Source organism: Kryptolebias marmoratus, linkage group LG15 (assembly GCF_001649575.2).
Source record: "Kryptolebias marmoratus isolate JLee-2015 linkage group LG15, ASM164957v2, whole genome shotgun sequence".
Lineage (NCBI taxonomy): Eukaryota > Metazoa > Chordata > Actinopteri > Cyprinodontiformes > Rivulidae > Kryptolebias > Kryptolebias marmoratus.
The window spans coordinates 23,524,513-23,535,887 of NC_051444.1; the positions used below are offsets into that span (position 1 = coordinate 23,524,513).

At 37.4% G+C, this 11,375-nt stretch overlaps 1 protein-coding gene across 3 annotated transcripts in view; it reads left to right on the forward strand.

Moving 5' to 3' along the window:
* itga11a (integrin, alpha 11a) overlaps positions 1–10,823 on the forward strand; it is a 50,221-nt gene extending 39,398 nt beyond the window's left edge. For all 3 annotated transcript variants that reach the window (XM_017414175.2, XM_017414176.2, XM_017414177.3), the window contains 10 exons: positions 124–222; positions 3,312–3,388; positions 3,519–3,602; positions 3,801–3,891; positions 3,997–4,110; positions 5,291–5,374; positions 5,461–5,571; positions 5,708–5,803; positions 6,792–6,905; positions 8,251–10,823. In XM_017414175.2, coding sequence (XP_017269664.1) covers positions 124–222; positions 3,312–3,388; positions 3,519–3,602; positions 3,801–3,891; positions 3,997–4,110; positions 5,291–5,374; positions 5,461–5,571; positions 5,708–5,803; positions 6,792–6,905; positions 8,251–8,328 — 948 coding nt within the window. In that variant the 3' untranslated portion in view covers positions 8,329–10,823. The remainder of the gene's footprint in view (positions 1–123; positions 223–3,311; positions 3,389–3,518; positions 3,603–3,800; positions 3,892–3,996; positions 4,111–5,290; positions 5,375–5,460; positions 5,572–5,707; positions 5,804–6,791; positions 6,906–8,250) is intronic.
* Positions 10,824–11,375: the final 552 nt, after the last annotated feature.

Here is an 11,375-nt window from a genome sequence, read left to right on the forward strand (position 1 = left end):
ACCGCTCGTTTTGTTACTGAGGACGAATTTCTCAAACTGAGCGATTCTGTTCAGTCTTAACTATGAAATAAGATTCATGTGTGCTACAAATAGAAATCAATTCCTGTTTGTTTTTTGATTCAGGATACATCTGATATCAAAATTGATTGTTACACAGAAGACAAGACAAAGAATGAGAAGATCTGCAACGTCAGTGCACCTTTTATGCGAGCCAAAACACAGGTGAGAAGATCATTTTATTTTAACTCAGAATGAAATTGGTTTTTGTATTTATAAAAAAACACAAACTTAGATTTAATTCTGACAATTGTGGTGACAAAAACTATGAGTCGGCAGAGTATAGTATGTAATGACACAAAATGAAATGAAAACAGAGGATGTTGAGATAACTTCAGAATCAGGTAAAATTATTGGCAACATGTTTAATCCAGAATAGGCATCTAGATTTTGGGGAGCCCCCATTATCATATAATTTGCGATTTGATGTAGTTCAGAGACATACTGATCCATTTTCTCCATTTAGGAAATGTATCTACCTTAACCAGAAACCTTTTGTAGATTAAAAATTTAATCTACACCAAAGTGCTGTAGAAGTGAAATAAAAATAATACCAATCTCAAAGGACAGACAGTAGTAAAAAGAAGATAAAATAATTCCTTAAAATAAATAAAATCACTATAAAAGGAAATCTAAAACAAACTGGCTACCTGAATGAGGAGAAGTGGTCTTTAAGAGCACCCTAAAGTCTTCTAAAGTCTGAGCAGATCGTATACAGAGAGGCAAATTATTCCACAGATCAGGAGCAGCAACTACAACAGGGCAATCACCTAACTAGAAATTATCAAGACGATAAAAAAACCTTCAACTAAAAGGAGAATGTTGTTCTTCAACAAACAAAAATGCTCTGAATCTCATTTAAGTAACTTTCTGTAAGTATTTGACAGTTACTTCTGATATATTCTGACACATTTTGATCAAAGTCCCTCTTTTAGGTCCATTTTGTGGTGTTTATGTAGTTTTATTTGATGTGTTTAAGTCAAGAACACAAACTTAATTCAAACCTAACTCTGAAGGAACACAAATGCTATCTTGGAACACCCTGAAAACCTGTGACACAGAGTTTTGAAACATATTTCACATTCTTTGCAAGTCCTGCTGCCACATCTACACTTAAAGAAACTTGCTTGTATTTACGGCCTTTTTTATTATATTTACCATGAAATCAGTTAAGCAAGATCTTCATCTTGCTCTTAACTAAAAGAATAATTTTAAAATCAAGTCATTTCTTTGTAACTTAATTATTAGGTAGTTGTAGGATGTGAACAGAGTAAAAAAAATGTCCCTCCTCTCTTTTCTTTATCTTTAATGCACCAGGTGAGTCTGAGGGGAAAATACTCCTGTCCTTTATCTCTCATCTGTTTTGGATTCTCACATTAGATTCTGCTGCTTCTGAGCTTTTCCACAAGCTTGTAATGTCAGCAATATTTACGGTGCTTTGTACTTTCCAGCGCACTTTAAAAGATGTCATTATGGTCTATTTTTAAGAAGGTGATGCTTAAATAAGCCTTGATAAGGATGACGCTGATCGTACATCACATTTAACAAATAAAGGCAGCTACACTGTTTTTATGTAAGCCAAGTTTCCAGTGATGTTGACAATCTGTTTTGCTTTGCGTGCTCACACAACGTTAGCAGACAAATACTGTGGAAATTAAGGATTGACCCGAAGGGGTTCACGAATTGTTCTAACCATGTAATTATCAAACACAATACTCATCGCCTGGGCAACAAAAACATCCCCGCATTTCTCTGTGGTGCTCTCCAACAACTAATCCGGTCACCCTTTAGATCTGAGAGTGATTCATACCCACCTATTCAGCCTGAACAGCATCCAGAGCCACAGAGCTGAGCTGCGTCTGGTCAAGAACCTTTTAAAAATGTGGCAAATGTTAAACAAGGCTGACTTGTGCACTTCGGTCACTGCCAAACCAGCCCAAACACTCCTCAGCTGGAGGAAAGGAGGAAGAAAAACAGATAGTTATCATTTTTTTGGTAGCTCTTGTTCAATGTAAAACAAAGTTGTAAACTTTAGGAACACTTCAGCGCAGGGAGGTCTGGAAATGATATGCCATGTGCATGTTACTGACATGCATGGTGAGCTTCTTACGCCTTGGGTTTTTTGTTTGTTTACAGATGTTGGTGGTCATGGGTTTCTGCTCATGTTTCTGAGGTGCATTGGATTCATTTGGGTCTCTGTCCAAACCCCCCAAAAATTGTTTGTTGAGCTGCTTTTTCTCCAGATCTGGCATTGGTAATTGGTGATAAATGTGGTCTTGAGATGGAGACTGGAATTTTTTTTAGAGAAAACAGACAAGAGCAAACTAATTACTTTGCGTGGCTGTTTGACAGCTGCCAATCAGCGTGTCATTTGGCTGGATTTATGCAGTCCGGATTAGGGAGGCAGCCAAACTGCATCGGTTCAGAGGAGCGTAACATGAGGCACAATCTGGCGCTCGATCATCACCTTCCCACAGAAAAATCATGTCTTCCAAACCCATATGAACTGTGTATGTTTGCTTTTGCATTCTTTTGTTTCATTTAACATTTTTTAAAGAAACATCACTCAGTTGTTTTCAAAATATTCTCTATTTTAAGATACTCATGAAACTTGATAGCGCTTGGTTGCATAAGGAGGTCACCATCTTGTATCTGTGGTTAGTCAAGTATGAGTCTGTCTCTGTAAAGGAGAGAAGCTACAGTAACCTTGTTATGCATTCCTCTGTGGTCAGACAGGACCCATCAGGACTTCATTACGTCCTGGAGGAGTGAAAACAATACTCTGCTCTTCTTTATGTACATTCTGCTGCCAATCAAGCCTCCTCCTCCTCCTCTCGTCAGATTTGGATTCTCCTTCTGTTTTTGCTGAGGATTTGTCGATCATATTCCAGTTATTCACACGCTCATCTTCAGCTTTTCCCTCTTTACCACCTCTTTCTTTGTATTTCCCTCTAAATCCACCTTCCCCTCAAAGGTCTGTTTGTGTGTGTGGATAGCATTGTCCTCATTTAGAGGGGAAACCTCTGGATTTCTTTGAACAACACCAACTGTATGATAAAGTGCCTGAGGTTAAATCCTGGGAAGACAGCAGGTTATTGCAGACTTTACTCCTTTATAATAATAATAATGCAGGACCTTTACTGCTGGAGAGCATATAGTATGTATACAATAGCTTTGAAACACACATGCTTTTATTGTTTATTTAATAAACAAAAACTAGCATACTTCTAATCTTTATGTTCTCCTTTATACAGGTATCATTTCGCCTGGAGTTTGAGTTCAGTCGTATTGTCCTCCTGGATCACCTCAGAGTTATCCTTAAAGCCAGCAGGTTCGAACCTCATTTTATATGCTTCAAATATATTCTCTCTTTGTGTCCAAATACTGAACCAAAACATCCTAATGACAACAGCTGTAACTTTCTCATTCATGATCAATGAATATTTTTGGCCTCTCAACAGTGATGGTGAGGAAATGAACACAGCAGATAATTTCAATGATATCTATTACTCGCTGAAATATGAAGGAGATCTTCTGTTTACAAGGTTTGTCGATTCTTCATAGCCTCTTACCAAACAGTGATTGTTTTTGAAGCTCTTGTTATGATTTTTAGTAGCCATAAACTGAAAATGCTGGATTTCATTGAAGGGATAATAAATTCCAGAAAGTAAAGCTGGAATTTATACTTGAAGTCTCAACGTGTGCTTCTCTGGTGTTTGTTTTTATATATTTACCTCTGAAAGGGATTCAAATCCAACTCGGTATGAAATCAAGTCAGAACTCTCACTGGAGGAGCCTGGAGTTGTTGGCCCTCCTTTTAACTTCACTTTCCAGGTGAGAGTACATTTTATCATCTCTGTCCTTAATACAGGGGGAAAAAAAAGAAGAAAAACTCTGCCTGGGAATAATTTACACAATCTGTTCCTCGCTGTGTCTCAGATCCAGAACCTTGGATACTTTCCAGTAAAAAATTTACAGCTGGACATTGAGATCCCAGAAATGACGAAAAATGGGAACCGGCTCCTGGAGATATTTGACTTCCATGTTGACCGGGTAAGTTTGGAACCGGAAAACTAACCGTGTGAGTTTAATTGACAGTGATGGGATTTAACGTTGAACAAACACAAGCTTATGATCCATGCAGAAGACATGGAAATTAAAGTATACTGGTGATAGTTAGTGGATTGCTGTTATAATTTGTCTTGTTTTGGATTTCAGTTTTGTTTCAGTTTCTTGTTTACTCTTTGCTCAACACGTATTAAAGTTTAGGGTTTAGTATTTTTGTCGTTTTGTCAGTCTCTTGATTTCCTCAGTTGTCTTTGTTCTCGCTCCTTTTCTCACCACCTGCTTTGAATCCCTGATCTGTTCGCCCCCAACAACCTGCCCTGTCAGTGGATTCTGTATATTAGCCTTGGTTTCAGTTCTCAGATCCCTCTGTTTGTTCCTGCTCACTAGTTGTGTTTTTTGCAGCACTCATTTTACATTTTGGATTCTTTTTGGTTATTAATCACTCCTGTTTTGAATCCTCAACATGCCTCTTGCATTTGAGTCCTTTCACTGCTTTAACACTTGTCCAAATCTGGCAAGAACTGGGTTATGGTGTTGTGTCACTAAAAGTCTTTAAAAGAAATGAACAGAATTCAAACCCTAAATAAATTTGGACTCTAGGAAGAAATAAATTGCACACTATAATTAAATGATACAAATGTATGACTCATAAGGTTTATGGGTGTATTTATGGTCCTCGACTTTAAAACTTGGCTCACGTTTCACTATTCAGAGCTGTTTGTAGCATATCCTAAAGTTTCCCTCCGATTTTGCTGTTTGATTCATTTGTTACACTTTAAGTTTCGTATCTTTGATTTTGATGAGCATTTTAAAATGTTTAACAGCCTGCGGTACTTTGCATTGGTGGCTAAGTTTCTGATTTAGGATTCGCTGTTAAGGTGTGGGTTTGCTCAGTTTGCCAGCTATAATACTAGTGACTTATTAGCTTTAATATAAATTTCCAAATGTTCAACAAGAAAAACAAAGGGGAAAAAAGTAGGAAATGACAAATTTAGGCCTTTTCTCATTAGGCTGAGCTAACTGAGGCTAATGACATCTTCAGCCACTAGGGTCACACATCAGATAAACCAGACAATAATTTATCCTCTTGTTTGTATTTTTTCCGGTTTCTCTACTGAAATAAGATTTTAAAAGACTAAATTAAACTTTCACCCTCATGTCACAGAGAAATGGGACACGCTGTTTTCCACCTCAACACATAGCAGAGAGCAGAGCTTCACCTGAGGATCTCTCCCGTTTCTCCCGCTTGGTAGAAGAAAAAAAAATCAGTAAATTCTTCCAATAATATTTGTATTTTAGACTTTGCCATGACCCTTCTCCTGCTTCTTCACACAGAACCGATCCAACACCCTAACTCTGCCAATCCAGTGCACAGTCAATGTGGCTTCCCACAAAGTGATTGCCGTTAGAATCGCAGGAGCCCTGAGAATAGATACGCTACACGCAGTGAGTTTCAACCCAAAACATTTATCTAATAAGCTGTACTCAGAATCTGCTTTCATTTTACTGCTGTAGTTCTTTATCTCTGCTGTGGTTTGAGTTGTTAGTAAAAAGTGGCTGCGTGTTTTGATTTCCCCTCCAGCTGAAGTTTAAGATTGTGGAACTGGTAACCAGTGCATCAGTGGAGCTCCCTGCTTCCAGCCCCATGTTTCTACATGAAGAGCGACCCGTCAGACATGTGAGTCAACGCCAGCTGTCCCTGCCCCGGGTTTGACCCAGCTGAAAACTAGCTGCTTAAAAACATTATATTTAAATAAGATTTAGTCTCATGCTGGGTTTTTTTTCTTTCTGTTTAGCAAAGCAAAGCTTAAAAACCTACTTGGATGAGCTCAAAAGAGTAAAATTTATGCCCCGTTAAGATTATTTCACTTTATAGTGGCCTGCTTTTCTTTTGAAGAAGGATGAGTTTTTTTTTCTAAAATTATACATAGCAGACCACAAATAAAGAGGAACATATTCATACAGTAAAGGTTTGGTTTGAACACACATGCTGTGTGGTGCTTAGGGACCGAAAGGACCAGCAGCACAGAAAAAAGACAAAACGCTAATATCTGCTGCCACCTGTTGGTTATTACAGAGGGTTCTTTCATGCTTTTTTGTAATTTATGGACTTTTTATATAAAAAATAAAAAATGATGACTTAGAAAAGGGGAATTAGTTTTGTTGCATAACTTGTACATTGTTGTTGCTGTTCATGAAATTACAAATAATAATTACCAAAAACTTGTATGTCCGGTTAAAACATTATGAACATTTTGTTGTAAATTCAATTCTTGTTATCAAAGTGACAAAGCCAAATTTAACTAAAGAGGCTTTAATAGCACGAACAACATTCACTTTCAGATTGACTTAATCTCACTTTGCAGTATAACTTTTACTGAGGGGTCTATAGAGGACATTATTCTCTAAAATTCTTGTTCAAAAATCTGTAATTTTATAAAGTAACCTTGTTTTAAACTGCTGCAACAAATGTTTGGACTAATTACACAAAATAAATCTCATTAGCTCTTGGTACCTTAATGTTTCATTTACTTTTTAGTGCATTATTTATATGACTTATGCTCAAATCTTTGGATACTCAGGTTAACTGTTTTAAGACTAAACTACAGCTGACACTGGGAGTCTTGAAGAGAAATGACTTTTTCTGATTTAATCTTATCCGACAGATAATACTGGAGATCAGGAAGGAGGGAGATTACAGAATCCCTACCTGGATTATTATTGGCAGCACGCTGGGAGGACTCTTATTGTTAGCTCTTCTCAGCCTGGCTCTGTGGAAGGTGAGTCGTCATCACGCACAACCATTTCTCAGAAACAATACCTTCACAGTATTATATTTTAAAATCAGACACCAGTTTTTCATGCATGCCTCAATAGATAATATTTCTTTTATTTAATCAGCAATCACCAGCACGCCTTAAATGTGGCCACATTAAAGGCAGAATTGTTTCTTTTTGTTTGTTTTTTTGAAGAATGAGCTGCAGTTGATCTTTATTTTACTTTGTATGTAATTTTCAGAGGTATGCTTAGAAAAAAGTGTTGATTAAATATACAAACTATGGGAAAAAACCATGTCTTTCAAAATAACACTATTGTGGTTAGTATTTAACACTGTAAATCTGACTTTGATGTCTGCCACTATAATGATACTGGTTCTTATTCTGGGGTCAGATCTTAACCCCAGCTCTTAGCCATAGTGAGATGCCTCCGTCTCCTACTTGCGTCTCCAGGATTGTTCAGTCTCGGCCCTGAGTGGGTTAAATCTCATGTTAATTACCTGCTACTGAGAGTACACTTTGGATGGTGTGGTGTGGCAGGACAGAGCTGCGCGGCATTATTAGGCAGTCCCAGATTCTCGTGTAGGGACAAGTTGTGGTGTTTTCTTGGAAGTTTGTTCTTCATTGCCCCTTTATGTTCTTCTGGCTGATTTCTCTCCATGTTGCCTTGCACTGAGCCTTCAGTCTCCTCCATGGAGGACAATCCTCTGTATGCATGGTGGTCTTCATCCTATAGCCAAGCATTTCAAGGATTGATGTTGCTGTGGTGTATACCAGCCTGTTGTTTCTGCATTCACATCTTCTATCAGGGGTTACTTTGTCTACTAGCCTTGGCAAGGGGGTCATAAATGCCTAACTTGGTCATGATCTTCAGTCTCAGGTATTCCCCGAGGAAATGAATACAATTTTTCAGTGAGGATGGGGCTTGGTACCTATAGTCAAATGGTGATGAAATATCCTCGCCTTGATCTGTCATCTTGGCTCCCCCCCTTGTCATAACTTCTTTGTTGTACTTCGTCAATCTCTAGGTGTGATAGCAGATTCCGTATGCAGATGTTGGAGCAGTGGGTCTGAAGTTGTTCCTGAGTCAATCTGGATATTGGATTTTGAAGTTTCCATAGTTCCCACATCCTTTCCATATTACCCCTCTCTCTAGGCTTGCTCATATAGTAGCCTTCCAACAGTGTGAATTTCTCTGCCCTCGTCCAAAAGGAGCCCATTTATCAGCAGAATGTCGGGGTTACCCACCATCTGACTCAGACCTCGTAATCCAAGCGAGATCAGAGCCGGCATGTAATTATAACCTGACATGAACCCTTACTTAATGTTTGACTCCTCTTTCTCCCAGCTCGGGTTCTTCCAGAGGCAGAAACGGAAAGAAAAGGAGGAGCAGGAAGCAAACGGGAAGGTGGCTGAAGAGCGGTAACGCAGGGTGAGGGCTCCCGGCAGACGCCTTTTTCCACAGAGGACACTCAGGGACCAACTCACCTCCCCACTGCTCCCCAGCGCCACAGCGGCAGCACAAAGATGGCGCCACAGGACCACGGCTGCAAGGCTTATTCGGTGCACTGGACCTGTCCTACAACGTAACCCCTGACCTTTGAGTCAGCCTTGTCACACTCACTTAACATTCCTGCACTGCTACAATACTGGGTCTGTTTTTACCTGTGTATTCCACTGACCGCCATGTTGTTTCTGACTCTTTCTAAGGAGGAAGGGGACTAATTTTCATTGATTTGTTCCAAAACGTTCTGGCTACTTTTTTGTCTTTGTTGCAGAAAAACAGCCATTTGCTGTTTTATCTCTTTAAGGTGTGTATTTATTTACCTTTGATTAAACATTCAGAAAGGTTGGTAGTACATAAAAATACTTTAAGGGTGACTGTCCACCCAGCAACTTCATAAATGTAAAGATATTGTAATGTATATGGAATTTAATGTTTAAAAGTTTTTTTTTTTATCTGGAACATCTTTGGTCATAATTTAAGAAAAAAACAAAACTGAACTGAAGATTTTTGGAGTTTAACTTTATTTTTATTTCTTTTTATACATGCAGAACTCGTTTTATTACCACATCTAGAAAAACACGCAAGAATGTCTTCAAACATTTTGATGCACTTTTTTAATAATGTACAGTTAACTTGAATTTGTAAATAGTCAAGTGCCTTTTAGTACTCTCTCCAGTATTTTCTTTTACAATATTTCCACATTATATATAGCATTTCTGTTTTTAACTTAAGAAAAAAGTCAACTGTGTGACAGGATTAATACCGTATGAGACCATTTCATGCCTTTTACATGCACTGCATCAGAGCAAAAAGTGTGCATGAAATACTGATAGCATGTTTTCAAGATTAGATTAGATTAGATTAGATTAGATTAGATTAGATTAGATTAGATTAGATTAGATTAGATTAGATGTGTAACTTTAAATGAAGCTGTTACTAAATTCAAACACGTTATTAAAAAGATGCACATTGCTCCATTTAGAAATTGGTTTTGGTACAAAAAAGCACAATATGCACAAAAAAACATGTTTAATGTTTATAAGTGTCTTTTTAGTGAATATCTGAGGAATTTCAACTGCTAAATAAATGAAGTGATGGCTTATCAACAATTTTACATAATGACAAAAAGCAAAATTTGCTGTACAGTTGTGAAAGAAGAATCATGAATACAGTGATTTGGAAATAAGATCATTTGGGTTTTTTAAGGATTGCAATGTAAGAATAAAGTCATTGACGTTGGTGGAGTCACATTAATTCTGAAACAAAACTAATTGTATTTTTCCACAGTGTAACGAGCGTGGGATGTAAAGTACTGATGTTGGAAAGTAAGATGACTTCCTAAAGTTATTTTTGAACCATATGTTTGATCGGTTTTACTGATGAAAATCAGATGTTGTGAGCATTTAAAACGACGTCTCAGTAACCCGTTTGTTTCTGCTGCTCTGCAGTTCAGTTGCAACTGCTTCACATTTTTCAACACTTAAGAAATAATTGAAGGAGGACATTTATTGCTGTTAAATTTCCGCGGGAGTGCACACATAAAGGATATTTGATATTTAGCGTTAGATCTGTTGGACTGTTAAATCCTTCATCCATTTTATTATAACTGTACACACAGCAAATGCAGCCTGTCAGTTTTACAATGAAACTGTTACATTTTTCTCCCCTGGTTGGAAATTATGGGTATTGCTAAGTGAGGTGGATGTAATCATGTCACCTGTTTAAGTAGCAGCTGGTAGTTAAATGAAAAAGCCTGAGCCCAGATGTTACTGAGCTGTACAATGAGCTGCAGACGTGCCTCCGAAACAAATCACTGTTTCCTTTTCGTGACCTGTCACACTTGATGTGCTTCCTCTGATTTTACTTTTAGATAAACAGCTTTGAGTCATCTGCTATCAAAAAAAAAATCTCACTTAAAATGTCTTTTTGACCCAGTAGTGGGATGTTGACTGGGAATGTCTTTTTTTCAGTGCATTTCATATTTAAATGTTGTCATTTTAGCTACAGCAGATGCATAGACCTATAATTACCTATAAAGACTGTGTTTAAAAATCAAAACCGTAATGTCTGGGAACATTAAAGCCAAACAAAGAGCTTCACGTTGTAATGCCACTGACAACCACCAGAAGCTGTTCCTGAGAAACGTTCAGTGTAGATTCCCACTAAAAAGTGTCAACTTTTCTCATTAATTTAGTTTATTCTACAAGTCATTACGTGTTCAGCACAATCTGCAGCGGTTCTTCTGAAAACTATTGAGGAATCAAACAGATATAAGGCTTCAAAGAAAGGCTTCACTTTCCTTCACTTTCATACTGCATAATAAAAATGAAAAGTCTATTCATAAAAGCTTTTGCAATACGATTTAGTCAGATAAAAAAAAAAAAAAACATTTACAACAAGGATGGGTGTGTATAGCATACAGGAGACTGAGATATTATAAATTTTGCGAAGTGTCCCATCATCAAAAAACTGTGGGAATGATTTCTGTAGTCATCTTAATCCACCAGCAGGAGTCACTGTTTAAGAACAAAACACAGCAAGAAGGAAATACCATTGGACCCTATGATTTAGTTGTTTTATCTGCTGTTACATCAACTAATAAAAGTAAATTATAAATGCATGTTTAGTCAGACAACCATATACCGCATCGCTGTTTCTAAAATACTAACATCAAGTTTTAATGGGTGATGTCTGCAGCTAAAGACATTTGTTGACATCTTGAAATGAAATGATTTTTGTGTCTTAATTTTTTAAAAAAAATCACTCTATATATAAATTATATCTCTAGTTATCTCAAAGCGAAAATCATTATGAAAGCTTCAGCAAAAAGCCAGGTTTTGATTGACTGCTTAGCATCCATCTTAAGTTTAAAGAGCAGCTTTTATTTGGGCACAAAAGGCACTCTGCTACAATCAAAGCTTTTTAAATTGGCCAGGTACTCATCAGACGTGTATGTTGAAAGTCGA